This window comes from Saimiri boliviensis, chromosome 1 (genome assembly GCF_048565385.1).
Source record: "Saimiri boliviensis isolate mSaiBol1 chromosome 1, mSaiBol1.pri, whole genome shotgun sequence".
In the NCBI taxonomy this organism is placed as follows: domain Eukaryota; kingdom Metazoa; phylum Chordata; class Mammalia; order Primates; family Cebidae; genus Saimiri; species Saimiri boliviensis.
Genome location: NC_133449.1, coordinates 99,691,475 through 99,719,007, shown reverse-complemented (window position 1 = coordinate 99,719,007; position 27,533 = coordinate 99,691,475). Strand labels below are relative to the sequence as shown.

The window sequence follows — 27,533 nt, the reverse complement described above, 5'->3', positions numbered from 1 at the left end:
TGGATTCAGTGTAGTACCTGGTGCTTGGCAAATTCAAGTTTTGCTTTTGGCACGTTGTGGAATTCCACCCCGCCCACAAATATTTCTAATCTGAAGCTGGTTGAACCCATGGATGCCGAAGGCCAGAGGTGACATCTTTACATACCACCAGGAAGGAAGGGACTCTACCCTGAGGAGTAGCGGCCATCTGAATCTAGTCGAACACTCTGTCCTGAAAAACACCATTCTTTCAAATGAATGCTGGTAAAAATCCAATCACGCACTCTTCCTGCCTTTGGGGAACCCTTCTTAATCTCGGCAAAAACCAGTGCCTGCTGCTCTCCTCTCCACTGCCTCTTACGGATCGACGCGCCCCTGCGCACAGTACAGCATCAGCGCGAGCGCCTAAAAATGCTTTTCACCTACAAGTTCAACTTTTAGAGTGTGGAGTAAAACAAACAAAAACACGGTTTTGGCATACTGACGACATTATTTTCTTCTAGTGATGGGAGTTTATAAAAATTGGGGCCCACGGCTGAGCAGCAGTAGCCGCTCAGGGACTGGGGCCAGCCTCAACCACAGGCAGGAGCTGAGTGAGGACTGGCAGCCTCATTACCTTTATGCTTCTGCAGGGCCTTCTGGGTGGACTGCAGCACTGACTCGTGGAACTGATGGGCAAACTCTTCTGCCACAAAGGGCTCCCATGGCTTGCTCTTCCCGTTGGTGCTGTGGGACAGCGGCACAGGAATGTCCTTGGCTGTAGCGCCCCGGATGTAGTGAAGCATGCTCAGGCTCTTCTTGCCTCCAGAGCCCTCACTCAGCCTGGCCTTCTCCGCACTGGCAGGAGCTAGCTCCTGGACTCTTGACAGCTCCTGGGGCCGGACCTGTTCCAGCTTCCCAGGCTCCACGGCCTTTGGGACGTCAGGCAAGGAAGCAGCAACACCAACTGGCTTCTCCACGTCCAGAGGGGCTTGCTGCGTGGCTGGTTCTTTTAAGAGACAGAAAGCAAAGGAAAACATTAAGAGATGCAAGCTAACAGGATGAGGGTCGAGCACGCAGATCCCCGTCTGTAGAGCTTACTCTTAACAAAGACCTAGTGCAGAGAACCAACACCAGGGGAACATGTAAGTAACCGCTGCGCATGTGGCTCCGCTCTGAAGAGGGTGGTGTTTGGTGGCAAGTCCATCCTTGAAAGATATCCCAAGAAGTAAGAAACAGATCTGCAGGAAGAAGCAAGTCCCCCAGCCACGGGACTGGGAGAGAGAGGGATTCACTCCAACCAGACGAAAGACTGTGTGTGGAGCCCAGAACTGGGGTGAACTATAAAGATTCCCTGCGACACTGGACAGGACAGAGGTCGCTCGACTAGAGATGGAAGAGGAGGAAAGCAGGGCAGGAGGCGCTGGCGGGGCCCAGAGGGCAGAGTGAGTAAGACGAAGATGCAGGAGGAGAGCCAGGGCAGGCAGGCCAGTGGCGGGACCAGGGCGCAGGCACGGAGCCTAGAGCATGCCCACCCTCCTGGGATGGGGCCACTGGAGTGGAGTCCATGTGACCTCCTGTGCTATAACTGAGGGGCAGGTTACTACCACCACATTGGACCTCACGCTGAGCTCCACAGAAGCCAGACCCTCCCCTTGACTCTGAGCCCGCCTTCAAACTGATGTTGTGTCCCCAGGACTGTTAGAACTGTGCAAGGATGGTACACTTGTGCAAGAAGAATGGCAGAAGACAGTCGGCAGGAGCACTTTCACAATGATGAGGACCTCGAGTGGTCGCCTCCAAGCCGGGGCAGCCCTCGGGATGATCCTGGGTGGTGGCAGGTGGGGCTATCCTTCCCTTACCACTCAGGGAGACGGCAGGACTGTCCCTCGGAGAGTTTGTCAAGGAGCCGGCCACTGCTGGTGACAGTGCCTTCTGCTTCATGGCACGGAGCATTTCAACAAGTCTCTCTTTGTCTATGGGAAAAGCAGCCTGAGATTAACGAGCCAGTTGCATCATTTTTTTTGGAGGGAAAGATGGTGGGATTCTAGCAGAGCCTTGATGGGCAGGTAAAGCGCTAAAGCCAGAAAAACCAAAAGCAGGTGCGACGGGCAGGCCCAGTTTAAAAGAAGGCACCACGTTACAGCGAGCCCAGACTAACACATACCCACTACACAAAGTCTTAGACGTGCTCCAAAGACAGCTGTCTGCGCAGTGATTACACCTCTGTGAAACACTGCCCACGGACCTCGGTGGTGGTGTGTGAGGATGTATTTTATTTCAAGTGAGAAAAGGTGGTCCCAACGCCAGGAAATGCCCCAATGGCCCATGCCTAGCCTCTGAGGCAGGGTGCCGTCTCCTGGCCGGCTCCTGGCACTCAGGCACACCCCTGTCATACTGGCACTTCCTGAGAAGGAAAGATGACCCATGTTGTTACACACAGCAGATTCCTGGTGTCACATGGCCCTTCTTGACTCTGACACTTAAGGGCTGCATTGCCCTGAATTTTTTTCCTCTAAAAATTCAGCCACGTCAAAAGATGCTTTGTCTAGGACTTTGGGCCGGCCAGCAACACGGCACCAGCCCGCGAAGAGGGAGGAGAACACCTCCTGACTGGCACAAAGCAGAAAGGAAACGGCTGCAGCCTGACAGACACCTTGAAGCAGCTAAAGGACCGAGAAGTAACTCTGCTGTCCTTTCACTTTCTCCCAGAGAGGAGGCCAGGGGTCCCTGAGGACTTGGAGGCTCACCAAGGGGCAGGGCCAGGAATGTCATCATGCGGGCACCCAACCAGCCTGCGTCACAGGCCAAGGAAGCCGAAACACTAAGTGGGGGTTGTAGCCACGTTGTCTCTTCTGTGTGGACTCCAGCCCAGAGGATCTGTCCCAACGTGGCCCTGTGTGGCCAGACTAACTGGAAGCATCTTTCAAGGCAAGCCATCTGCGTGCTGCACTGCCTGGCAGCTTCCCCAGGTCTCCGGCCACCAAGACACAATGCCCAGCTGACCACCTAAGTGGTCCAGCAAGAGGAAAAGCCTGCAGCAAGATGAACCTGAACGCCTGGCACCTCCCCTCATGCCTTGTGCAGTCACTGGCACACTCGGCTCAAAGAGCGCCTTCTTGGGCGCCGGGAGATGGATGAGTGACAAGGGTAGTCCTCAGCTCAAGACAGTGGAGGTCTCCCAGCAAAGCTTGCCAGGTAAGGGCTGCTGCGGAGAGCTTCCACGAGCACAGGCTGTTTCCGGGACCTGGGAAAAGTGAAGGGGCAGCCTCCAGCTGAGTGCTCCCAGATCCTACCTGGCGTCTGCTGCTTCAGGAACGCATGCCCACCCCAGCGAGCCCCCACCTTCCTACCCCGGTGAGGCCCCACCTTTCCTCTTCTCGGCGCTGATGTGGGTCAGGTTGAAGATGGTCAGGAACTTCTTCTTCTCTTCGAAGTTGGGGCTGTTGTTCATCTCATCGGGGCTGTAGCGGGTGGAAAGCGCCAGTCTCGGTGACGGCGTCTGCCGCTTGCTCTGAATTGTGGGGGGCGACGGGCTTCTCTCTCTCAACATCCGCCGCCGCTTCCTCCGCTTCTGGGCCACCAATTCCTCCTTCTGCTGTTGGGTGGTCAAGCCAAAAAGTTGCAAAAACTCTAGCTTCTAGATTGGGAAAGAAAACAAAGGAGTTGGAAGCCACTGGCAGTGGTATTCTTTCACTGTCCCGGGTCCCCCTCCTGGGGTCCTGTGTGTGCCATGGCTGGCTGTGCCTGGCTACAGAGGAGCTTGGTGGGACCAACCCTGCCCAGACTTCTTGAGGAACCTAGAACGAGTAGGAAGGGCTGTGGGGTGTGGAAGCTGGGAGGTAGGCACTGATGTGGGGACCCAGCCCAGCCCAGCGTGTGTCTGTGGGGAGGAGAGCCTAGTACCTCGGAGGACGTGTCCAGTTTGAGGGGCGGCTGCTCGGCCACACAGCGGAGGTGTGCCCTGACCTCCTCCTCATCGCTCTCATCGTAAGAGTCATCGAGGTCGTAGTAGTACCCTGATGAAAAATGGTTGTATTCAGCTGGACAAAGAGCCTTCATCTGTCCAGTGGACATGCCCTCAAGCCACATGACTACAGCCCACCCATCAGGCCAGGCCTGCTGGAACCTGAGCACCCCGAAGGCCATTTCCTTTCCACCCAGGTGGAAGCCACCACTAACCCAGTCCTAGGACTCAGGGCGACCGCAGGCACCAGGCTTCCCTGGGATCCACGGCCCTCAGAGGCCTCCAAGTGGCTGGGCGGTCCCGCTGGGCTGGCAAGACCTCCCTCCTCCCCCTGGCAGGGACCATCCATCACACAGGCCTGGGGCCGTGTCCGAAGCAACATATGCACTCCCCCCTGCTGTGGCCGTCTGGATCTGACCCCTGGGAGGGGACAGGCACACAGGCCCCCGCTCTCAAAGGCACAGAGAACAGCAGCAGAGCCCCTGCCTAGGGGCACTGGGGTAGCCCCCTCCTCCTTTCCAAAGTGAGGAGGGGAGAGAAGTCTAGAGCTGGTCCCTCCATCCAGCCTCCCCACACCAGGAAGATGGACTGTGCCCAAGCTTCTAACGAAGGGGTAGCTGAGCTCAGCATGGTACGGGACCGAGTGTCCAGCAGTAGGAAAGAGACGCGGCTGGAGCCCTGCTCTCTCCTCACACCCAAGCCTGCCGGATGCTCTTCCTGGCTCTCTCAGGGAGTGCCGACTGAGGACTCTCTGACCCAAGCAGAAATGAGAATGAGGTGCCTGACCTCCTGCCCTGACCCGGGGCAGTGCCAGCTGCCACCTCCTCCTCACCCTGGCCCACCTGCTGCAGGCAGCCCCGGATGTGGAGCCCTTGCTGGGCCCAGGCCGGCACTCCTGTTATGCTGCGCTATTAATATTTAAAACCATCTCATTAGTCTCTGCTCATCACTTATTCATCGTGCATGTCTGCAGAACTGTCTTTACAGGCAGGCTTTGATTTGGCTTTTTGGGACAATTTGCACGGAGGCAGGACAGGCATGGGGCCTAGGGTCTGTCTCCCCTACAGGAGTGTGAAGCTGCTACACAGAAGCCAGTGCACTTGTCACCTAGGGCCTAGCACTACCCCAGGCGGAAGGCAGGAGGGGTGGGTGGCTGGCATGCAGGCTCCCCATCCCCACTGTGCGGCTCCCCCTAAGCAGGTGGGAGCCCTCAGGGCGGCAGACCTTTCTCCTGGGCCTCCCGCCGCCTGCGCTCCTCCAGGTCCAGCTTGCTCACGAGCCTCCGGCGCTGCTGCAGGAACTCATCGTAGATGTAGGCAGGGTCAGGGCCCCGTGGTGCTGGGGGCCGGTAGGGTGAGCCAGGCTTCAGGGGTCCACTGAGCTCCCCAAAGGTGGCTGCCTGTGGGAGGGAGGCCCGCTGCTGGCCCAGGATGGTCTGGGTGGACTTCTCGAGCTCAGCGAGGAAGGGCCCAGGCCCAGGTGGGAAGGTCTGGTGTTCCAGGGTCCCTCCCTCTCGTGGTGGCGGTGGAGGTGGTTGGTACTTGTCCAGGGGGGCAGGCTCACGCTTCCGTGGCCCCTCTTCCACTTTCTCCGGGCAGAAGACCCGCTCCACCTTCACCAGTGGCATGGCTGCCTGACGGCTAGGCTCAAATGCAGCCGGGTGGCTGTGCAGAGGGTGGCTCTCAGGGCGCCGCGTCTCCAAGGTGTTGTCCATCAGGGACACGGGGTTCCAGAGGGCTGTAGGTGCAGCATGGAGCTGGGGCTTGGGTGAAATCAGAGGTGGTGGCCCCCCAAAGTGCTGCGGAGGGTCACGGCCACCTGGCTCGTGACGGTTCGGTCCTGGCCTAGGGAGTGAGACCAACCTGTCAGTCAGGGAGAAAAGACCCCTCAGCCCCCCATGGGCTCCCCCAGTAGCCTGCGCTCCTAAGACGACCCAGATGGCACAGCCCCATAGAGAGCCGCTGCCAGCAGGGCTGCAGGGACAGGGCACACACCCCACCCCAAGGACCATGTTTTCTGTCCTCCATTTTCTCTTGATTTCGTTTTTTTTTTTTGAGATGGAGTTTTGCTCTTATCACCTAGGCTGAAGTGCAGTGGTATGACGTCAACTCACTGCAACCTCCGCCTCCTGCGTTCAGGTGATTCTCCCGCCTCAGCCTCCGAGTAGCTGGGATTACAGGTGTGTGCCACCATACCCCGCTCAGTTTTTCCATTTTTAGTGGAGATGAGGTTTCACTATGTTGGCCAGCTGGTCTTGAACTCCTGACTCAAGTGATCCACCTGCCTCGGCCCCGCATTTCCTTTTTTAACATCTGTGGCAGGTATGTGCAGGCCGCTCCAAGAGGACAGGGAGGCTCTAAGCCTACACTGCTCGGGAAGGCAGACCCGCTCGGGCCCAGAACAGACCCAACTGTGCTTCAGTTTCCCACCCTGCTTGTGCAAATCCCCCCAAGGGCAAGCGTCATCCTCACTTTCCATGCGAAACCCACTCTCTGCTAGCCTGCGGCCCTGCCACCAGTACCTTCCTCCTGCTGTGCCTTGTAGGGGCGGGCTGGCCACGTGCACACGGCCAGTGCTCTTACCTCCCCACTGCCCTTGCAGGCAGCCACAAGCCACAACCTGCCAGTGCCTGTCCAGCCCAACCCAGAGCCAAAACCAACAGTGAAGTGCCAGGATGGGGCCTGGGCCGAGACTGCCCCGCAGTGGCTCCCATTAGAACTGCAGCGACCCCAAGTGGCCGGTGGCAGAGGCCAGAAAAAAGTGTCTTCAAAGACCCAGACTAAGGCCTGTTGAGGCAGGGAGGGAGGAGGGGATTTCTAATATCAGAGCCCTTCCATTAAACAAGAAGCTGCCCCTTAGTTGCACTAAATGACTTGTTTCCTTAGTGCATTTAAAACAAGATTTCATCTATTCAAAGGACTATTTTTAGTATTGTTTTTCCAAAATTTATCTTTTTTTTTTTTTTTTTTAAATAGAGATGGGTCTCACTGTATTGCCCAGGCTGGAGCGAAGTCACTATTTACAGGTGCAATCCCACTACTGATCAGCATGGGAGGTTTGCCATGCTGCATCTCCAGCCAGGGTGGTTTACCCCTCCTTCACCAGGCAACCTGGTGGTCCTCTGCTCCAGGGAGGTCACTGCATTGGTGCTGGACTCGCCTTGGATACCCAATAGGTAACAGTGCACTACTGCCCCAAACTCCTGGGCCCAAGCCATCCTCCCACCTCAGCCTCCAGAGCAGCTGGGTCTACAGGCACGTGTTACTGTGCCTGGCTTTCTTTTTTGTAAAGGAAGATAAACTCACAGGATGTTTGGACCAATACTCCCCAGTGACCCTGTGCAAGGGGAAGGAAGAGACAGAGGCCATGGCAGGCACCTGGCCAGGCTGCCCTGGCGCTATTTAAACACAGCCACCAGGGCCCTCCATAGTAATTCCAGACTCAAGGCTGGGGACAGATCCAGCGCTGCCGTCCCTCTTAGGAGAATACAATAGGAAGCACCGGAAGAAGCCTTGTCCTTAAGTGAACAGCAAAGGACTGAAAACTGCAGGAGAATAAACATTGCCCGTGCCACGGCAAGCACCGGACACTATTCCAGCCTGGAGCATGAGGGCCCCAGGAGGACCTCATTCAGCTTGCTGTAAGGCCATGTGTGCAACCAGCCACAGGAGACCTCCACAGCCAGGGGAGGCCTGGGCCCTGCTTCCTACCGTGCCCAGGTCCAAATGGGGCAGCTGCCCTGGCTAGAAGCAGCCCATGGGTGGGCAAAGTCACAACACCTGTACTGGGGCCCTAGGGAACTCTGAGGAAGAAGATGCCTGCAGGAGTCAGGGCACCCCCATGTTATCAGGCCATGCCAGCGGGGAGCTGGCTGCCTTGAATACTCTGTGTAGCAGGCAAGGCTGAGCCTGAGAGGCCTCGGGGGTGGGGCTGGGAGAGGCTGAGAGGCAGAGGGACAGTGGACAGAAGGGGCCTCCCCGAGCCATAGGGAGACTCTGCGGTGGGCCCGGTGACAGTCATCCCTGATCAGCAGCATGCATTTCCTCGCTGCCCTACTGGACAATGGAGGCAAATGGAAGAGACGGTGGATTTTACATAGCAGCACACCCCCGTCCCAGAGCCAGAGGGTTTCTTATTCCACGACAGCACCATGGCCCTGAAAGCTGGGAAGAGGCTCAGAAAACACCCCGCTCTCCTCAGTTGAGGAAACTGAGGCTCAGGGAACAGAAGCAGTGTCCCTAGGTCCCAGAGCTAGAGAAGCCTGGCAGGTCATCCTCACCCACTCTTGCTGAGAGTGAGCCCTAGGGGGCTGTGAGGCAGGAGCAGGCATCCAGGCCCAGCTCGTAAGACTTGTGTCTGCAGCTGGGGTCCCAGGCACCGCCACAAAGGCGCCTGGGAATAAAGGGCTAGAAAATGGGCATTATGTTGTTATTCATACAAAAGCAATAAAACATTTTTTCCTTAAAATCAAAAGCTGTCCCTTCTCTTAAAAAAAAAAAAAAAAAGGCCCAGGCTCAAAAGCAGAGGAGGATGGAGAGAACAGGTATTATGAGTAATTAAAGCTTCCACTTTGCGCTCTCAGCTGCTGTGAACGGCCTCCTGGGAACGGGCCCAGGCTGCGTGGGCAGGGCCCTGGCTCTCAACATGGACCTGATTGGTCTCCTTACTTACTGGTGGGGATACCTCTCTGAGCAACCATTTTCCTCCTCAGTTTCAGCTTCCCCACAGGCAAGACAGGCATTATAACGTGAACATGAAACAGCAGAAATGAAAAAGGCAGGCAGAAATGCTGGGGCGGGACGTCGGGCAAACAGCAGGTGCCCGATACACACTGAACAAACCTGAACATGAAGGCTCATCCCTCCTTCCCTCCCCAGGCTCACACATGCGAGTCCCCGCTGCCCGGGGCCCACCTGGTGGTGCTCTCGGGCCTGTGCTCCGCCTCTGCAGGTACTGGGGGCCGGCCCATGTCCAGGTGCTGCTCCAGCACCTGCTGCCGGAACTCCGACACCTGAGACTGCCGATCCTCCTTCTCCTGCCGCAGCCGCCGCTGCCGCGCCAGCCACTTCTCCTCCTCATTGGTGCGCTGGATCAGCAGGGCCGTGGCAGCGCTGCTGCTCGGCAGAGAGAAGATGCCGTGGTTGGAGATGAGGCTGGGCACCGCGTGGTGTGGGGTGGGCACCGGATGCAAGGGGTGCTGCACAGGCTTGGGCGCCTGCAGGCCGGCATCCTTCAGCTTCTCTGTGGGGGGAAACACGGTCAGGCAGGGTCTCAGCCACGCGGGCCAGCATGCTCCATCCCTCGCCTCTCATCCAACTGCCCAGAGAAACCAGATCCTTCCAAAGGCTTCTTCCCACAGTCGGAACCAAGAGATTCCAGAGGGCCTTATGGGAGCTTTCAGGAAGCATGCCTTGTCCCTAGAAGGAGGTGCTCCATGGCTGGCTGGCACGTCTCGCCCAGCCAGTGGGGTGCCAGTGCCAGCTCGCAGTGGCTCAAAGAGCAGACTGTTAAATTTTCAGGAAACATGCAAGCCAGCTGTTATTACTAAACAATTATTTGTAAACTGAACAGGAACATAAATTATATTACAATTAACAAAGCACTCAAAACTTATTCTTTCCTAATACCCTGGCTACATTTCACAACTGTGCTCGTGGGGTCACCTACATGCTGTGTCTGTATCGTGTGCCCGAGTGCCTCTTGCTCCCTACTCTGTTCAGCTACGACAGCCTTTTAGGGTGAACTCAGCAGGGGAGCATTTACACCATGGCAACTGGCACGTGCTGCGGATCGGAGCTCCTCCCCATGGGTGGCTGAGACCTTGACCGGCACAGCCCGCCCGTGCCCAGGTACCTGCTCGGGTTGGGGTCAGCTGCTCCGAGGGCTTGCCCCGCTCCTCGGTGGCATGGCCACGCAGCCCATGCAGCTCGGCCACAGGCAGGAAGGCGGGCTCCAGGGCCTTGGCGGCCAGCAGCTCCTTCTCCCGGGCCCGCTGCTCCCGCTGGCGCTCCAGCTCCCGCTCCCGCTCCTTCTCCCGCTCCCGCTCCTTCTCCTGCTCACGCTCCTTCTCACGTTCACGCTCACGCTCCTTCTCACGTTCGCGGTCAGCCTCGCGCTCCCGCTCCCGCTCCCGCTCCCGCCTCAGCTCCTCGTCCATCTGCAGCCTGCAGTGTGTGGAAAGAGTCGGGGCTGTACCGCACCAGGGGCAAGAGGGGGACCTGGGCAGGCCCCTAAAAAGCATGCCCAGGAACGAGCCAGGGCATTGATCCAAATTGTACAGGAGGTGAGCAGCATCTCCCTCACTTTCGCTGGTGCAGAAGAACTGAAGGTCCATACAATCAAAGCGGCTTACAAAACCCCCAAGCGCCCCCCCGAGTGCCTCGGCCTGCGGGTGTACAGCAGGACTCTACGGCTGCTGCGACGGGCGCTGTTTCAGAGCCCAGAACCATAACCATCACTGGCCCATTTGGCAGGCGGACAAACAGGACAGGCACGGCCCAGGACCCCAGTCAGGCTCCAGCCCAGGCTCTCTGCCTCGCTGCCATCTAGGGACAGGAAGAGTAGAAGGGCTCCCCGGGCCGGGACACACTTACCTCTCTGCACTGAGGCCAGACAAGCGCTCAGAGTGCAGCGCCGCCAGGGATGAGTGGGAGAGCTCGGGTGGGTAGCGGACCCCGGAGAGGTGGAGGTGCATTGCTGATGGGTGCAGTGGGGGCAGGGAGCCAGGAGTGGGGATAGGGTAGAACGGGGATCTCAGGGCGGACAGGCAGTAGGAGTCATCCATCCTGTGTGAAGAAGACAGGGCCATGAGCACCAAACCCTAAAACCAAGGGGAAGACCCAGCCCTATCAACAGGTGCGCCTCAGCCAGGTACGCACACCTGCCTGAGTGTGGGAAACATGGCAAAACGGCTGGAGGCGAAGGCTGCACCTGCTGTTAGCCCCAAAGCCCCTTAATGCCAGAAGCCGCTGGGCACCGACAGCTTGGGGATCCAGAACACTACCTGCCACCCCTTCTCGGCTGAGTTAGCAAAGGCACAGGCCCTTCCAAGGCCGGCCAGGAGGCTGGGCTGCCCTGACGTGGGGCGGTCCGTGTCGTGACTACAGGCCCCTCTGGCTAGGATGTGTGGAGCTTCTCCAAGGACCCAGGCTCTCCCACCACAAAGCCAAGCAGCACCCCTCCCACAGGCAAAGCCCTGCTCTCAACAGTGACGGTGCAGTCACCAAGGGGACTGTCCACCAGTGGGACATCAGGGCTGAATTTGAGCTCAAAGCTGGGGACGATTTTGGGGGCCACTCTAGATGCTCCCCTGGGAGCCTGGCCTCCAGGCTGTAAGAAACACCTTCCTGCTGGGTTCCGTCTTGCCAGGAAGACTAGAGCCTAGATGAGAAGGCACGTGGGGGCCGCCTCACCTGAAGGCCGGGTGGGGGAAGGGGTGCGGGGCCAGGTAGCTGGGGTGGTAGTAGGCTGCGGCGGTGGCCGGGTCCAGGCCGAGGGGAGGCAGTGAGGACACGCGGAGGTCGTCAGTGGTGTGGTAGGGCCGGAAGCTTCTCAGGTAGTCCTCGGTCACGGTGCTGGGGGGCACCACATGGTGCACAGGCCGCTGGAGGCTGTAGGCCGGGACAGGGGGCGAGGTGGCAACAGGTGAGAGGAAACCTGCTCCTGCTGAGGGGATGGCTAACCTCCCAGCGGCCCCCCTGCCGCTCAGCCGGCACCCAGACTCCTGGCACCCAGACCAGAAGGGAGCTGAAACAGGGTGGGCAGTGTGCTGCCATCACCACCTCAGCGTGGAGGGGCAGACAGGGCTGCAAGCCCGGGGCTGAGCGGCTGCAGAAGCCGATAACCCTCTGGCGGGCCCAGCCTCCCTGGTACAGACCGCAGGCTGCCTGGGGACCCAGACCCTGAACACTGCGCGTCCCCGCCTGGCTGCCTCACGAAGCCCCGGCTGGCTGACTTACTTGAGTGGCGGGAAGCGGGAATCCTGCACGACCGAGCTGGGGGAGAGGCCGAAGGGGTAGGGGGTGCTGAGCAGGTGCGAGGGGATGGCTGGGCCCCCTGCCTTCTCCTGGGGGAGCGGGGGCTCCACAATGAGGCGTTCCCGACCGCCACTGCTGCTCCTGGAGCCGGCGTCCTGCAGAGGAAAGTGTCCCGTCAGGGCAGGAGCTGCTACAGGCCAGTGCACACAGGACAGAGCCAGGTCTGGATTTAGCTCAGGTTCTAGAAACATCCTTTCCCTAAGGCTTTCTACACAAAACGTCGTGCAGGTGGCATGGGAGTTAGAACCGTAGGAAGGGGACATGGCTCTGCCAGGTATGGGGTAAGGCCATCTCAGGGCCTTCCTGTCCCCCTCCCTGGGCCTCGTCAGACCAGCGGAAGAAGTAGAACCCCCCCCACCCCACCGAGAACCCCAGTGTGCGCAGGTGATGCCTGCGGGGTGACAGCAGCTCCTGCCTCCTACCCGTCCTGGTGCCCACACCCAGGGAAGTGGACACTGTTGGCGCCTAGCATGCTGGGAAGTGAGTGCCGTCATGTGGCCAAGATGTCAGCTGTGCCAGCAGCTGCCCACCCCCATCTCAGACATCCTGCCCCTGGTGCCCATGTGGACGGTAGGGGCCATAGGAAGCTGGCACTGCCCCCTGGCTGAAGGTGCTGGTCTGCTCCCAGCCAACTCCTGGGGTGGCCCTGGCCCTGGCGCCCAGCAGAACAGGCAGCAGCTGGGCCTTAACTGGCCTGCACCCGACCTTCACACACACGGTGGGACAGGAAAGGCCACAGCTCACCCGTCCTAGGCTCCTGGACAGAGAATGGACCTGGGCCTAGCTGGGAAAGGTGGCCCAGGGGACTCAGATGAGGAGTCTGCTCCAGGCACAAAGCAGGAGGTGGCCCAAGGCCCACCTTCCTGGCTGAGGTTCCTGCCAAGTCCAAGAATGGGCCGTGCCACCCCTAGCCACTTGGAAAGCCGTTCCCCTCAGACCCATCCACACAGAGTCCAGCCTAGAGAAACCAGAGTGGGAAAAGCTTTGCTTCTTCCTGTGACTCGTGTGACTAAGCAGGGGCGGGGCAAGGCTTAGGGTGGCCCAGACAGGGGCTGTGCTCTAGACTCCAGGCTGCCAGCCCAGGCGTCACTCCATCACTGGGGCAGCTGCTCTCAGCCCCAGCGCCCACCCTGACCTGGAGGTATCTGAGAGCCGTGGCCACGCTGGCCCCCCTAGCTTCCCTGCCCTTCCTGACATCCCACGTGGCCACATGAGGGTAACGAAGGCTGATCCGCAGGCAGCGCTCCGCTCTGCCTCCCTGAGCCACGAAATGCCAAATACCCGGACAACAAGGGGCCCGTGACCGTCTCCCCACCAAACCAGCGGGAGTGACGGTGCAGGGCTGAGACCTGCCCCAGCACGGAGAGGCATCTGCCTCCCAGAAGCCGAGCTGTGTCCCTGACCCGCCAGCCCCTCTTCCTGGCCTATCCATCTTCATGGTGGCAGACGGTGACCCGGCAGTGACACATGGCACCCGCACAGAGGCAGCGCAGCCAGGCCCGGCCGGCTCCTCCCGAGCTCCACCCTCCAGGAACAGGCAGCGAGGATTCACTGGAGGAGCCTCGGCCGCCTGGAATCTTCAATGAGAGGCAGCATCTGCTCCCTTCCCGAGGGCTCAGCCTGGGCCCCCGCTCTCTGCAGGGTCCTCCTGGGTTCACGACCTCTGACCTGCCCTTCCAGGGCGCTGGTCTCAAGGGTGGGAGGCACACACGGGCACTGACACCCTGCGTGGGGGCGGGAACTTGCCACTGAGGGGCCAGCACCTGGCCTTGGGGTCTCCAGCCTGTGTCAGCAACTGGGGAAGTGGCCGAGGGGCCAACCTGGCATCAGGAGACCTGGCCATCCTGGAACTCCTCGTGCACACATCAATGGCATGTTCCCATCACGGCAGCCGCTCAAAGGGCAGTGGGCTCGATGGCACAGCTGGGCACAGGCGAGCTGGGGATGCATCAGCAGGGTGGGAGCCGGACAGGGCAGGCGAGTTGCCAGGCTCAGCCGCCTACACCGCCCTGTGAGGCCACTTCCAGGCAGGGCTTCCAGGTCATCCTTCACGCCTCTACCCCACCTGGCACAGGACTGAACAGCTGAGGACCGGATCATGAGGAAGGGCACGCCCTGTCCCTAGGGGCTGGGATGGGCTGCACAAGATAGAGTGGCCCCTGGACCCCAGCATCCAGGTAGCACCCCAGTCAACACCAGGCCCAAAGCTAGTGGGCTTCCGGACTCCCAGAACGGGCTCTCGCCTGCTCAGGCACCAAGGTGACCTGGGCTCCCTCTCCCAGGCTGGTGCTGAGGCCTCCCCTGGCCAGGGCATGAGGGAGACGACAGCCCAGGCAATCAGCATCCAGCTGACTGAGTCAGAAGAGGGCTGGAGGGCAGACTTGACCCCAGGACGGACCCAGGCCTGCCACCCTCCGCCACATGCTCCCCACACTGTGGGACACGTCAAACAGCAGAGCACAGGGCCCCAGCCGCATGGAGGGGCCTGTCCTCACTCCAGACACGCTTTTGAACCTCTTCTCCCCTCAGCTGAGGACAAAGCCCTGCTTGCAAGTAGCCAGGCCAGATGGCACCTTCCTGGCCTGGCTGAGGACAGACAGGGAGTCCGGGAGGCGGGCGGAGGGGCGGCCAGCAGGCGGGGCAGGGGCCCGGCAAGCCAGACACACACGTCTGTGGCTTCCGTCTGGCTGGCGCCCGGCCAAGCCTGGCACAGACACCTGGGAACTAGGTCAGCGGGGCCTGGGGCGAGGCAGAGAGCTGCCCCCCACCCAGGAAAGGCCCGGGAGGCCCGGCAGCCACCCCAAGGCACCCCGACAGCAGCGGCAAGGTCCCACTTCTGCCTCGACTGACAGGCGCGTCACGGCGCATCTGCGGGCAGCTTTTCATTTCTGAGCAGCGGCTGCAGGCGCAGCTGCAACGATGGAAGAAAGAAGCCGGTGGGGGTGCGGGGGAGGGGCGGAGGGAGGAGGCAAAGCCGTCATTCTCCGGTGATGAGAGCGAGGGCTCCACAGTCAGACAGGCAGGACGTGCCCTGCTAGCTTTAAAATAGGCTTTTTCATTTCATACTACCTGGGAGACGGGGGTGACCCCGAGAAGGGGCCAAAAAGCCTCCCGTCCAGTGACCCCTGCCCGCATCTGCAGCCTCAGAAGCCACTACGGTTCCCGGTCACAGCTCTGGGAGGGGAATCCTCTCTCCGCCTCCCCGCCCCCTCAGAGGATTAAATTCCCCGCTGAGCCTCTGTGCCCGAGCGAGGAGCCCTACATCACCTGCTAATCCAGCTCCCGTCCCCGCGCCCTCCCCAGCGGCACCATGTTCCATTAAGCGCCGCGGCGGTAAACTGCCAGAGCAGATCTGTCACTCCCCAGCTCTGCTCTGGGGCTGCTGAATATTCCTGAGGCGGGAAGGACCCCCTCTGAGGAGAGGGACCAGCTCAGGGCACAGGAGTCAGTGGGAAACGCGCTTGAACCCCCTTGAGGTGTCCTGGGCCTCAGCCTGGAGCTCTGGTGGGGCTCAAGGCAGTGGCTGGGTATGGGGTCCCAGCCGGTGGAGGCTCCTGGTCCAGGCTGGGGCAGGAAAGTGCCCTCCTGTGTGAGCTGAGAGCTCCGGTGCCACCAGCCAGGCCCCACCACGGGGGGGTGCATGGAGCCTCGGCTGTGTGCGTCAGGTGACTCAGGGCCCCTGGGGTCAAGACTGACCCCGGTGGTGGCCTCTGGAGACAAGGGAGCTGGTGACAACTCCCTCATCCTCCCTCAAACCAGGACCAGCGCTGCCTTGGGCTGCTCCATGCCCCACAGATGTGGAGGCCCCTCTGGCTCCAGACCACACATGGGGAAGAGAAACTAAGACAGAGAAACTTCAAAGGCAGAGGGGTCCAGCAAGGTGAGGACCCCAGGCAGGTTTGTCCCCTCATCCAGAGAAGACGTGGAAAGCAGCAGAGGAAACGTCAGGTCCCAGGGGTCCCACTCCAGAGCTCTTGGGGACCCCACAGGGACCCTGGATCAGGGCCTGCCCAGGGCTGTCACCTGTGGACTGAGGCTGGCTCTCTTCCCACCTCTGGGGGTAGAGACAGGTCCTGGTGATGACCAGGTGGCCCCGACACCCATGTCCCCCTGGGGGAGACGGCCGCTCTCTCCCCTTCCTTCTCATCTTCTCTGTGGTTTAATTAGCATTTCCAAGTGGGGCTTCGCTCTCGGAATTCAGCAGAAAAGTCCAGGCGAGAGCGGCCACTGAGAATCATTCTTAATTACGGAGGGCCCACTCCAGGCTGCATGCGGGCATGGGGACGCTGGGGAGCTGCAGTGGGGAGCCACCTGAGGGTGTGCGGGCCCCAGGCAGGGCAGGCAGCAGCTCCCAATGCCAGCTCCTTCCACATGGGCAAGCCCCGGGGGCCCACGAAGATGAGGAGCCCTGAAAACTGGGGGAGGGGCTTCTGCTGGGAGCCCCAAAGTAAGACAGAAACAAAAAACCCAGCAGACGTCTTGTTCTGATGGCTTCCGGGCTCCATTCCTGGCTCAGTGCACAGACTATGACAGTCACAGCTGCAGCCTGCTGAGTGTTCTGCGAACACCCCCTTACGACGCCACAGCGTTACAGCTTGAACCGGACTCCCAGCCCCGCCCAAGTCTGCGTGTCAGACAAAGCCCGATGCCCAGGACCTCAGAAGGAACTGCACTGGAGACAAGGTCTTTAAAGAGGCGATTACACCAGGATGAGGCCATCAGGGTCGGCGCTAAGTCAACTGACAGGTGTCCTCACGAGAAGAGATCACCACCCAGAGACGGAGACACCACAGACGACCCAGCGAGAAGGCGGCCAGCAGCAACCCAGGGGACGCCTCTGGGGAAGCCAGCCCTGCCAGTCCCCCATCACGAACCTGTGACCTCCGGAACAGGAGACAGTAACTGGGGACGCCCCCAGCCCAGGGTTTCTTCCGACAGCCCACGCAGACTGATACGCGGGCCGCTGCCCTCACCTGCACAGGACTTCCAGCCAGGTGACGTCACCCCCATGTGGCAGAGAAGGAGACGGAAGCTCAGGGTGAGGGGGCTGTGTCTTCCGAATGTAAGCTCAACCTTGAAACCTCCAAAGCCCCCAACTAATGCCGCATCCAGCCTCCCCTTAGAGGATGCCGGGCGCCCCGCCCCACACCGCCCCGCCCTGGGCCACTCACCTGCCGGCTCTCGCTCCTCCAGACGCCATTGACAGTTTTGGTCGGGGCGATGGTCACCACTGGGGGTGTGCTGGGCACGCTGTGGCCCCCAGGGGGGACGATGATAGGGCCCATGGGCACACGCTTGGGTGTGCTGGCGGGGGAGCTGTGGTTGGTGGCCGGAGAGGACACGGGGGACGACTCGCTGCTCAGTGAGGACCCTGTGGAGAAGAAGGAGGTAAACTGAGCACGAGCCACGGTGACAGCCACTCGCCATGGCAGCTGGGGCCCCCAGAGCACCAGGTCTACCAGCCTTGTGGGCCCCTACCCAAGACTGGTGGACGGTGGAGACACCCCTCCTGAGATGAATTTGCTCTACTGTTCAAAAGCATCCGTGCATCAATAAAGCAAAAACAAAACAACACGTGTAGATCCAACACATTCAGGTCAGTAGAAACAAACCAAAACATTTTCCCCCTCACAAACTTGCAACAAAAAACACTCCGTTCCCCCCCACACACCCCCCTTACCATTTTGCAAACAAAACAGAAAAACGAAACAAAAACAGAACAAAATAAATGTCAGAAACAAATATAATTCACCATCTTTAAGAGTATACTTCAGGGGGTTTGCATAGGTCCACTGTTTACATCGACCACCACGACCTACCCCAGAACTCGCCCACCACCTCGGAAAGAACCCCTCAGCCCTGCAGACGCCATGGGGACCGGAGAACGGGTGGCTGCGGCCTGGCTGACTGCTGGCCACAGCCAAGAGGACACCCCAAGGGCAGGGGGCATGGACAGGCAGGGCCACCGCGGCCCATCTGCAGGTGCAGTGGGGGCAGGGACAGGGGTGGATGGGGAAGAATGTTCCCAGGCCCTAGAGCAAAACTACCATACAGAGCACAACTGCCTTCTCAGACCAGGGCCCCGCTCTGCTGCCTCCTCCTCTCCCTCCCCAGGTCAGAAGGGGACCAGGTGTGCGTGGTAGCAGGGGAGGGAGTGAGGATGTCCAAAGGCACCTGTTCCAAGAGTCCTCCTGTCCTCAAGCAGGCATCGCCCTCGCTTCCAGAGGGTCAAATCCCCGTGACTGAGGAGGAACAGCTCCCCAGAGGCTGAGGCCCTGGAAGCTCTGCAGCCTGGGGGGTCACAAGAACCCTGCCCAGACTGATGAGACCCAGGGGGTGCATGGTCACCCCCCCCACACACACACACAACCACTCACACGGCTGTGGATTTGGACACAGGTCAGTGTCTGGCTCACCCTCCCCACATTCCATTCCTTGGCCCGACACAGGCCCAGGGCGGATCTCCACCCCCAAGGGCCACACACAGCACCCAACCAGGGTGCCACACAGACCAAGGTTCCCAGCAGGGCAGGCTGAGAGGTGCCCCATACAGCGCCACAGCACAGACTCCACCAGGGCGGGCTCCGGCAGGACCAGGCACATGCAGGACCACCAGGCTCCAGCAGGACCACCCACCAGCAGCAACAGGCGTCCAGGCACCCAGATGCTGGGTCACAGCAGCTGGGAGAACTCGCACGTGGGCTCATGGGGATCAGCGCTGCCCTCTGAGGTGTGGTACAACTGAGCACCTGCTGTTTGCAAAAGACCCACTTGGGAGGCACCTGCAGCCCAGGGCATGGTAGAAGCAGGCATCAGACACCTTTCCCAGAAAGAAAACCCCAGGCCAGCGACTCCCGGCATCCTCCCCGGCTTCTGCTCAGAACTGGCCTTCGTTCCGGGGGCAGCAGCAGCCTCACGTACCCTTCACTGCGTCCCGAGGGTGCACACGTACATTCACCAAAGACTGCTCCTTACAGGGGTGCTCAGAGGCTTCAGCCAGCCAGTTGTCTCAGTGGGGTGAGCAGGAGGCAGAGGCCCCACGGGCACCCTGATGTCAAAATAGAGCTGTGCTCTCCAAAAGCTACTCCCTTGGAGTGGGCAGCTGCTCCATCCCCAGGACACGGTCCTGCTGCCTTCCGCAAAAATGCTCTCTGGTCCGCTCTAAGGCAGATTCCTAGGCTTGCGTGCAGCCCACACAACGGGACAGGGACGCTCCATAGCAGACACTCAGTCAAACCAGGTCCACTATGCCCAGAGCAGCCCAGATACACTCACACTGTGCCCAGCAACCCCTGAACTGCCCACGCCAAAGCTCCCCTGTCGCCACGCTCCCATCCACCGGGACCTGGCCCAGGTGGGCAGTGAGGCTGACAGCTGCCGGCCCTGAGGTGTGACCCACCCCCAGACCCCCAGATGGACCAGCAGCTCCTGCTCACACCCTGACATCTCCAGCACAAGCCGGCTGGGCCAGCCCTGGGACTGGGCACTGTGCCCAGCAGGCTACTAGATCCACCCAGGGACAGGACAGGCTGGTGGCAGGGCACAGCTCCACACCCCTCAATCTGGGGGACCAGGGTGGGGAAGGAGAACCGGCCTCCACCCTCCTCATCTGGGGGTATGCTCCAGACACTGGCGGGTATGTCCTTTTCTGCACATATTTAGATAGAAAAACTTTGCTTTAAGTTTTTTTTTTGGGGGGGGGGGGGAAACTAAGGAAAAGATCTTTCTCTTAAAAAAAAAAAAAAAAACTGGCATGGAACTTCCAAGGCTCTTCCGTTCCAGCTGTGACGGCTTTACCGCGCTACGACTCTACCCTGTGCCACTCACCCATCAAGCACACGGCCCCATGGTTCCGGCACTTCGGAGTTGCGCAGCCTTCACCACAATCCATTTTAGAGCATTTCCCTCACCCCAAAAGGAACGTCTACCCACAAGCAGCCACTCCCCTCTCCCTCAGCCCTGAAAGTCTCGGCTTTCCATCTCTACGGGGGGGCCTGTTCCGGACACTTCCCATCAAAAGAATCCCATGCTGCGTGGCCTTTCCTGTCGGGCTGCTGTCACTGGGAGCTGTTTTCACGGCTCATCCACAGCACAGCAGCTAAGAGAATCTCTCTCTTTCCTGTGGCTGAGTGACAGTCCACAGTGGGCCTTATCGGTTCCTTGCTCTTCTGCCCCTTGGTGGGTGACACACAAGCTGGGCCCACCTTGGGGCCACTGTGAACGGTACCGTGCCCAGCCCCCTCTTTTTCTGGGACACAGTATCTGACTCTGATGCTGACTGGGCTGGAGTAAAATGGTGCAATCAGGGCTCAATGCAGCCTCAATCTCCTGGGTTCAAGGGATCCTACCACCTCCGCCTCCTGAAGAGTTGGGACTAAAGTCATGTGCCACCAGGTCCAGCTAGGGTTTTTTTTTTTTTTTTTTTTTTTTGTGGTAGAGAGAGTCTCGCTATGGTGCTCAGACTCGTCTCAAACTCCTGGACTCAACTGGTCCTCCACGTTGGTGGCCCATGGTGCTGGGCTTACAGGCATGGGCGACCGCGCCTGCCCCACCACTCTCCACGATGCTCACACCCGGCCTTGGGCCCCTAGGAAGCCTTCCCTTGCACCCGGCCCAAACCCAGGGTGCCCCTGTCCAGATTCCAGCAGCTGTGAGTGGGGAAAATGTGGACATTTGTGCTACAAGGAAAGAAACACACCAAGAGACGTGACCCATCGAGGCAGACGCGGCTGACAGACCATGACCCGGGCTCCTGCTGCCCAGCGCAAAAGTTGGGAACAGCCAAGTGTGCTCTGGGTCCTCCCTGGGGACCAGACAGACAGAGCGGGGAGCTGGGAGCAGGAGCTTCTGAGCCCCACTGTGTACCAAGCCCCAGGGACCTCAGAGACATCTCTGCACCCCAACTCTACAAACAGGGAGAACCTCACAGCCCCTGGTACATGAGGGCAGAGACCGAAGCTGCCTGCTAGGCTGCTCCATCCCTCTGAACCCCACCTCCCAGAGAGAACCCTCGCCACGATCAAGACAGTGGCCACTCCAGAGTCTCTGAGCCTCATTTCTGAACACCAGTGGGTGAGAAAGTGAGAGAGATGGAAGGGGAGGGAAGCCTCCCTGGGGCAGGGGCTTGCCTGGGGCCGGGAGAGGCCATCGACACTCAGTGGCCTAATCCCTGCTAGGGGGGGCTGCTCACCAGCCAGCTCAGCCTCGATCGATGCCCCCACAACGCCAGGCCCCTTCGTGAGGCTGGCGCTCGGCCCTGGAACCCTCGTTCTCACCGTGTGCTGGAGCAGGAAGGTCTGTGATTGCTATAATTAACTGGCGTATTCAGCCAGGAGTGAGTCAATGAAACGGATCTGGATTGGGGATGACAAGAGGCAGCGTGCGTCCGCGTCACCTCTGCTGTATGACCTCGAAGATTAGCGCCGAGGCCCACGGGCAGATGTAATTAACAGCTGAGACCCCCCCAGTCAGCCGGGGAGCGGATCGAGGGCGAAAACGGGACCGGAGCACTGCAGCAGCACCTGTCAGCCACCCAGGCTCGGCCCACCCCGCCAGCCAAAAACCATGTCACCCCCTGGAGAGTCCTCAGCCTTTAAGAGGCGCCTAGAGGCCAGGCCTCGGTGTACTGGAGACGGAGGTGGGTGGGGCCTTGCCACGGTCAGGCCCTAAAGCCACAAGCCATGGCCAGGCCAGCGAAGAGCATGGAAGGAAAGGGGAGGGTGGACACTCAGAGGGGAAAGGCTCCCCAGCTGCCGTCCGGCTCAGCCCTCAGCCCCTACCCACCCCGAGCCTAGCCACGCTGCATTGAATCAGGGGGGTGACAGAGCACCAAGGCGACTAGCAGACGCACTTCCCTAAAGAGGGTCCCTGAAATGTCTCTGTGAGATGCCCACTCTCGTGGCCAGGACTGCCCAGAGCTAAGCAGGGCCAGAGCCCCAGGGGACGGCTCAGGTGTCCAAAGCCCGTGCCTACCCCACGCTGCCAATGGAGACACAGTGAGGGGCAGCTCGAAGAGAGGGGTGAGTGACAGAGCTCTGTCTCAGCCCCGCAGAAGGAGGGTCCCCAGCTGCGTGTTGCCTCCTGCTTTCAACCATGCGGGGGCAGGTGCCAGCCAGGGAGGGAGCCCAGGGGATCCTGTGTGTCCACGCACCTGGGGGTTCTTCCCTCCTATCTTCTGTTCTGTCCCCAAGTCAGTATTCAAATTTTTTTGAGACGGAGTCTTGCTCGGTCACCAGGCTGGAGTGCAGTGGCTCCATCTCGGCTCACTGCAACCTCCAACACCCAATTCAAATAATTCTCCTGCTTCAGCCTCCCCAGTAGCTGGGATTACAGGTGCATGCCACCACACCCAGCCTATTTTTCTATTTTTATTAGAGATGTGTTTTCACCTTATTGGCCAGGATGGTCTCAGACTCCTGACCTTGTGATCCACTCGCCTCAGCCTTCCAAAGTGCATGAACCACTGCACTCAGCCTAGCTTTTTTTTTTTTTTTTTAATTAAAAAATATTTTTAAAGGCAGGATCTCTCTCTGTTGCCCAGGAGGGAACGCAGTGCTGTGATCATGACTCACTGCCTCGACCTCCAGGGCTCAAGTGATCCTCCTGCCTCAGCCTCCAAGGAGCTGGGACTATAGGCATGCAGCACCAGGCTCAGCCCCCAGCTCAACCTTTAAGCAGCCTCTGGACAGAGGCTACCCAGCAGGCGCCTTGGTGTATCATGCGCCATGACTCTGGAGCAGCCACGCCCATGGCGATGACAACGGCCTCCCAGACCTAGCTCTGCCTGCTGGGCCCTCGGCCGGTGTGGGCTAAACAGCCGGAGGGAGGGGCCCACAGAACCTGCGTCTCTCAGGGCTCCTCCTCCACTCTCTACCCTCACCTGCCGCGACCTGTTTCCATCCGAAACCTGCGAACTCGGCCCTGGCAGACTTGTCCTGACGTGGACGTGGAAAGGAGCCCAGCTGGAGGAGGCCCAGGGGGTCCACAGGAGCCACAGGAAGCCGCCAGCCAGGGAGTGGGTGAATGGGACAGCGGCTGAGTCACCCAGCCGCCTTCCTTGAAATCTACCTGGCAGACCCCAAAGGAACGAGCCAGTCAGCCCCCCTGCCAGCAGGAAATCATCCAGGTCCAGGAGGTGGAGCCCCCATCGCACAGGGGACGAGAACAGGGGGGGAAGCCTTCTGGAATCACTGACGCCCCGGCACACAGGACAGCGGGCACGCCACAAGTACAGGGCTGAAGTCACAGCAGCGACCCCTGCATTTCAGGGCGACATGGCCAGACGAAGGAGCAGTGGCCGCCCTAAGAGGCTCCCAGGACGGGGGTTTCCTGAGCTGCAGGCTGCGTCCACCCACAAGGCCCCACCTCATAGCCACAAAGAATGCAGGGCAGCTGGCCAGCCGTGGGCTCCTGTGACCACGTGGCCACGCTGTGCCACTCATCAAACCCAAACTGACAACGAAAGGTGTGGGTTTCTAAGAGAGGTGTGGGTTTCTAAGGGAGGGGAAGGTTTCTAAGGGAGGGGAGGGGTTCTAAGGGAAGGGAGGCTTCCTGGTTGTGTATTTTCCTGGGGCCCGATCATCTGCTGAACAGTGTGAGGTGAGATGCTGGCCCCTGGGAGCTGGATGGGGCTGGGAGAGTCCACGTGGGGCCAAAGGAGCGGAGAAGGGAACCCTGAGGGAGCTGGAGTATTAGGGTGAGGAGGAAGACCGGGGTGGAGTGGCTGGAGAGGCCTTGCCTCCGTCATCCCAGGACAGGCCCGTCGGCTGACACACCAAGTCCTGGGCCCCACCACCCCACCCACGCTCCCCTCTGTGCTGTGCAGAGAAGGGGCCGGGATAGGTCGTGAGGTCTCATCCACGGGCATTGCTCCCCTGGCTCTGGACTCCCCTGCCCCCTCCCTACCCCAGCCAGGAGCACGCAGGGGCAGCATGAGGACAGGACGCCAAGGCGCTCACACCTGCGCTGGAGACAGACGGGCTCCAGACGCCTGCCGAGCCGCTGCCGCAGACTGACACCCACGCGAGGCCCGCCTGCCAGGCGGGATCCTTCCTCCGTGTTTGTTTTACTGTTTTCTTTGAGAGGCAGATTTCCAAGGCAGCGGCAGAAAGGGGAGCCTCTCCCCCGCCTAGGCTGGCTCCATGGCGAGATCGCTCCCACGGCAGCTCACGGGAAGGCTCCACGCTCTCTGCTCACTCGGGCAGGAGCTGGGTTTCCGGTGGCACCAGGGACCGAACAGTAATCACATCTGCCACCTCTCTTGCCTGCAAAACCAGTGACAAGACGAGGCAGGCAGCCAGCAGACACCGCTGGGCCCCTTGGGCCTCGATGACAAGAGAGCAGTGCCAGCTCCACCGCCACTCCCCTCAACCCTGTCCCTGTGCCCCAAGCCGGGCTGTGGGTGGCTGGGCCACACTTGCTTAGAGAGGCCCAGGGCCACTTCCAGGGCCGGCACCACAAGCCCCCTGGCTGGAGTTAAGGGAGCAAAGTGTGGGTGGGAAAGCCATGAGTCCCAGTCACTAGGCTGGTGACAAGGAGGGGTGGGAACAAGCTCAGCCCTTTGTGCACCCAACCCCAGCTCCCTGTACCATGGGTGGCACTAGAGGTGAGGTGGGGCTTCCTCTCCAGCCAGGACCACCTGCTCAGAACCATCCTCCTGACGGTGGCTCTCCCGGCCCAGCTGGGAAGGCTGCGGCACCACTCTGTTCCCGGAGCAAAGGCCGGCAGCATGGTCACCCCTCACTGTTTCCCAGGGAGAGGTGCCTGGCCCCAGGTGCTGCCTGTGCCTCCCGGAGCAGCTGAGGACACTCGAGGCTCCCCGTACCTCCGCCCCCCCGCCGCCTCGGCAGACGGGCGCTGCTTCCCCGTGGGAGGCTGCTGCCTGCTGCGCACGGCAAGCAGATGCCACACAGCTTGTGAGGGCGCCTGGCAGCAGCCTTGGCTTCATTGCACACCGGTGGGGGCGGCAGTGGGGGCTCCAAGGCCTGTCCTCCGCAGGGACCACAGGGAAGGGCCAGAGCCACCAGACAGCCCCCAGCCTGGACAGTTCTGGGGCAGGCCCGACAGGTGGCAGACCCCCTGCCTGGCTCAGGGCTGCCTTCAGGGTGTGGGTCTGGGGGCTTGAGGCACAAGGCCTGGCTCCAGGCACAGGTGTTCCTGGGGCACCCTCAGGGCAACAAGGATAAGGGATGATGTGGGATCCCAAAACTCCTGCAAGGCAGGCTAGGCCTGGCGCCCGGGAGGCTCAGAGAGGGTCCAATGCTTTCCAGGGCAGGGGTGGGGACAGAGGGTTGGGGCCCATGGCTAGGACCCACCCTCCAGTCTTGGGACTCCTAGGCTGGGGTTTCAGATGCCTATGGGGGTGGTCGGGTCTCTGTCAGAAGAGGTCAGGGAGGGAGGCAGTCATTCCCAGGATCGGAGAGGGCCCAGCCTGCACCGGAGGAGCCTGGGCTATGGCAGGAGATGTCCCAGCAGCGTGGGGGAGAGGAGGGGAGGGGGGAGGGGGGACGGGGGGAGGGCCGGGCTGCTCCAGGGACATCCCATGGTGGCTGTGGCAATGTGGAAGAACAAAAACACCAAGAGCCACCAGGGCGGAACAGGGTCGGGGACGCCTGGGCTCAGACCCTAACCCTGGCCGGCTGCTGGGAAGGGGCTAGGGGTGCAACCCAGGATCAACTCGGGCTCACACCTAAACCTGTAGCCCAAGGCTCCTTCTAGAATGCGCCACGTGGGCCTCGGGTATTCCCAGCCCCACTTCCAACCAAAAAGTCAACAGGCAGCCACCGGGCCCTGCCTGCACGGCGCACCACTGCAGACACCGCCCAGGGCCATCGAGGGAGGGAAGCCTCGGGGGACACACACCTTCCAACCCCACCCAGAAGAACACGCCTTCCGGGGCAGACGACAGGGGCAGGGCTGGGAGTGCAGAGAGGGGTGGGGCAGGGTGCAGCGGAGGGGGTCATGCCAAGAATAAGGAAGGTGACAGGAGGCAGCGTTAGGGTGGGGGACAGGAAAGGGGAGGCAGGCGCAGGAGCTGGGGGGGGGGGCCTGCATTCACGCTCCCACCACTCCCGCTCAGTCCCCACGATTCATGAGGTAGAGACCTGCTCCTCACCCAAGAAAAACCGGAAGCTCAGAGAGGTGAAGCGGCCTGCCCAGATCACACAGCAAGGAAGGAAGGTGTCAGGGCTGTGCGTCGGCAATTCCCAGGGGTCCGCCCTCACACAGGGAGCCTCAGCCTCGGGACAGGGTAGGTTGAAGGGTCAGGCTGGCCCTGGGGAGAGGGCATCTGGCCCTGCGCTAGTGGGCGGGCAACTGAGCTTTGACGGTGAGAACGCATCTCGGCCTCCTCTTCCTCTCTTTCCCAACCTTTCTCCTGGGCGACACATGCCATGGCTTCGTCTGAATTGAATTTTTTTTTTTTTTTTTTTGAGACAAGAGTTTTGCTCGTTACCCAGGCTGGAGTGCAATGGCACGATCTCGGCTCACCGCAACCTCCGCCTCCTGGGTTCAGGCAACTCTCCTGCCTCAGCCTCCCGAGTGGCTGGGATTACAGGCACGCGCCACCATGCCCAGCTAGTTTTTGTATTTTTAGTAGAGACGGGGTTTCACAATGTTGACCAGAATGCTCTCGATCTCTCGACCTCGTGATCCACCCGCCTCGGCCTCCCAAAGTGCTGGGATTACAGGCGTGAGCCACCGCGCCCGGCCTGAATTGCATTTTTAAACTGCACCCTTGAGACACGATGCGAGGAGAGAAGCGGAGGCAATCGCGGTCAGACGGTGGAAAACGAGAGGCACTTTCAGAAGTCCGGCGCACGCCGGAGGGGAGGCTGCGGCAGGTGAGGAGGGTGCGGCGGGTGAGGAGGGTGCGGTGGGCAGGCCGAGGGCACCCCCGAGGGGCCGCACAGCCTCTGCGGTTCCCTGGGTGCCACCAACCCTGCCACCTCCCCCTGCAGCTCTGGGAGCTGCCCTGCTTCCACCCCTGCCCCCTGCCCAGGATGTGCCATCACCAGGAGGCGGCCGTGACTGCAGGCCTGTGAGGTCACCAGCTCAGCTGCTAGCCGGCAGGGGCTTGGTGCCCTCTTGAGCACCTGGCAGACACCAGAGGGACTCCACTCCCTGGGCGGCATGGCTTTCACAGAGGCCCGGGCTCCCTTTCTGCAATGGCAGGGAGGAGCCTATGGAGTCTCAGGCGTGAGTTGGGGGTTGGAATTCCCATGCCACTTACAATGGGGGATGTGGGCACGCTGGAGGCTCAGTTCCCATCCACCAGAGGCAAAGGTTGTGTTAGTATCACAGGAGGACTGCTAGGCACACAGCAGGTGCGCAGCACACAGCCACTGTGTGATGAACGTGGGGAGGCCCTTGCTGGTCCACCCCTAGGACGAAGCAGAAAGGCAGCTGCCGGTTCTCACCCCACCCAGCTCTCCCCGGCCTGGGCTGTCCCGCCAGGAGAGGCGATAAGGGCTGTCAATGCCGCAGACGACCCATGAGGACCAGGAGGCGTCACACTCAGAGGAGCCCCGACACACACCTAGACAGCCCCTGTGTACCAAACGCCCAGAACAGAC

At 60.5% G+C, this 27,533-nt stretch overlaps 1 protein-coding gene across 11 annotated transcripts in view; it reads right to left on the bottom strand.

Moving 5' to 3' along the window:
- The window catches only part of GSE1 (Gse1 coiled-coil protein), a 504,956-nt gene that overhangs the window by 7,900 nt on the left and 469,523 nt on the right, over positions 1-27,533 (bottom strand). For 10 of the 11 annotated variants that reach the window (XM_010333673.3, XM_010333674.3, XM_074400969.1 and 7 more), the window contains 11 exons: positions 17,133-17,332; positions 11,884-12,056; positions 11,338-11,535; positions 10,519-10,710; positions 9,779-10,089; positions 8,839-9,166; positions 5,150-5,769; positions 3,865-3,977; positions 3,328-3,598; positions 1,821-1,934; positions 596-967 (listed from right to left, as the gene is read on the bottom strand). In XM_010333673.3, coding sequence (XP_010331975.3) covers positions 596-967; positions 1,821-1,934; positions 3,328-3,598; positions 3,865-3,977; positions 5,150-5,769; positions 8,839-9,166; positions 9,779-10,089; positions 10,519-10,710; positions 11,338-11,535; positions 11,884-12,056; positions 17,133-17,332 — 2,892 coding nt within the window. The remainder of the gene's footprint in view (positions 1-595; positions 968-1,820; positions 1,935-3,327; positions 3,599-3,864; positions 3,978-5,149; positions 5,770-8,838; positions 9,167-9,778; positions 10,090-10,518; positions 10,711-11,337; positions 11,536-11,883; positions 12,057-17,132; positions 17,333-27,533) is intronic. The other variant, XM_039473653.2, reaches the window with a different exon arrangement.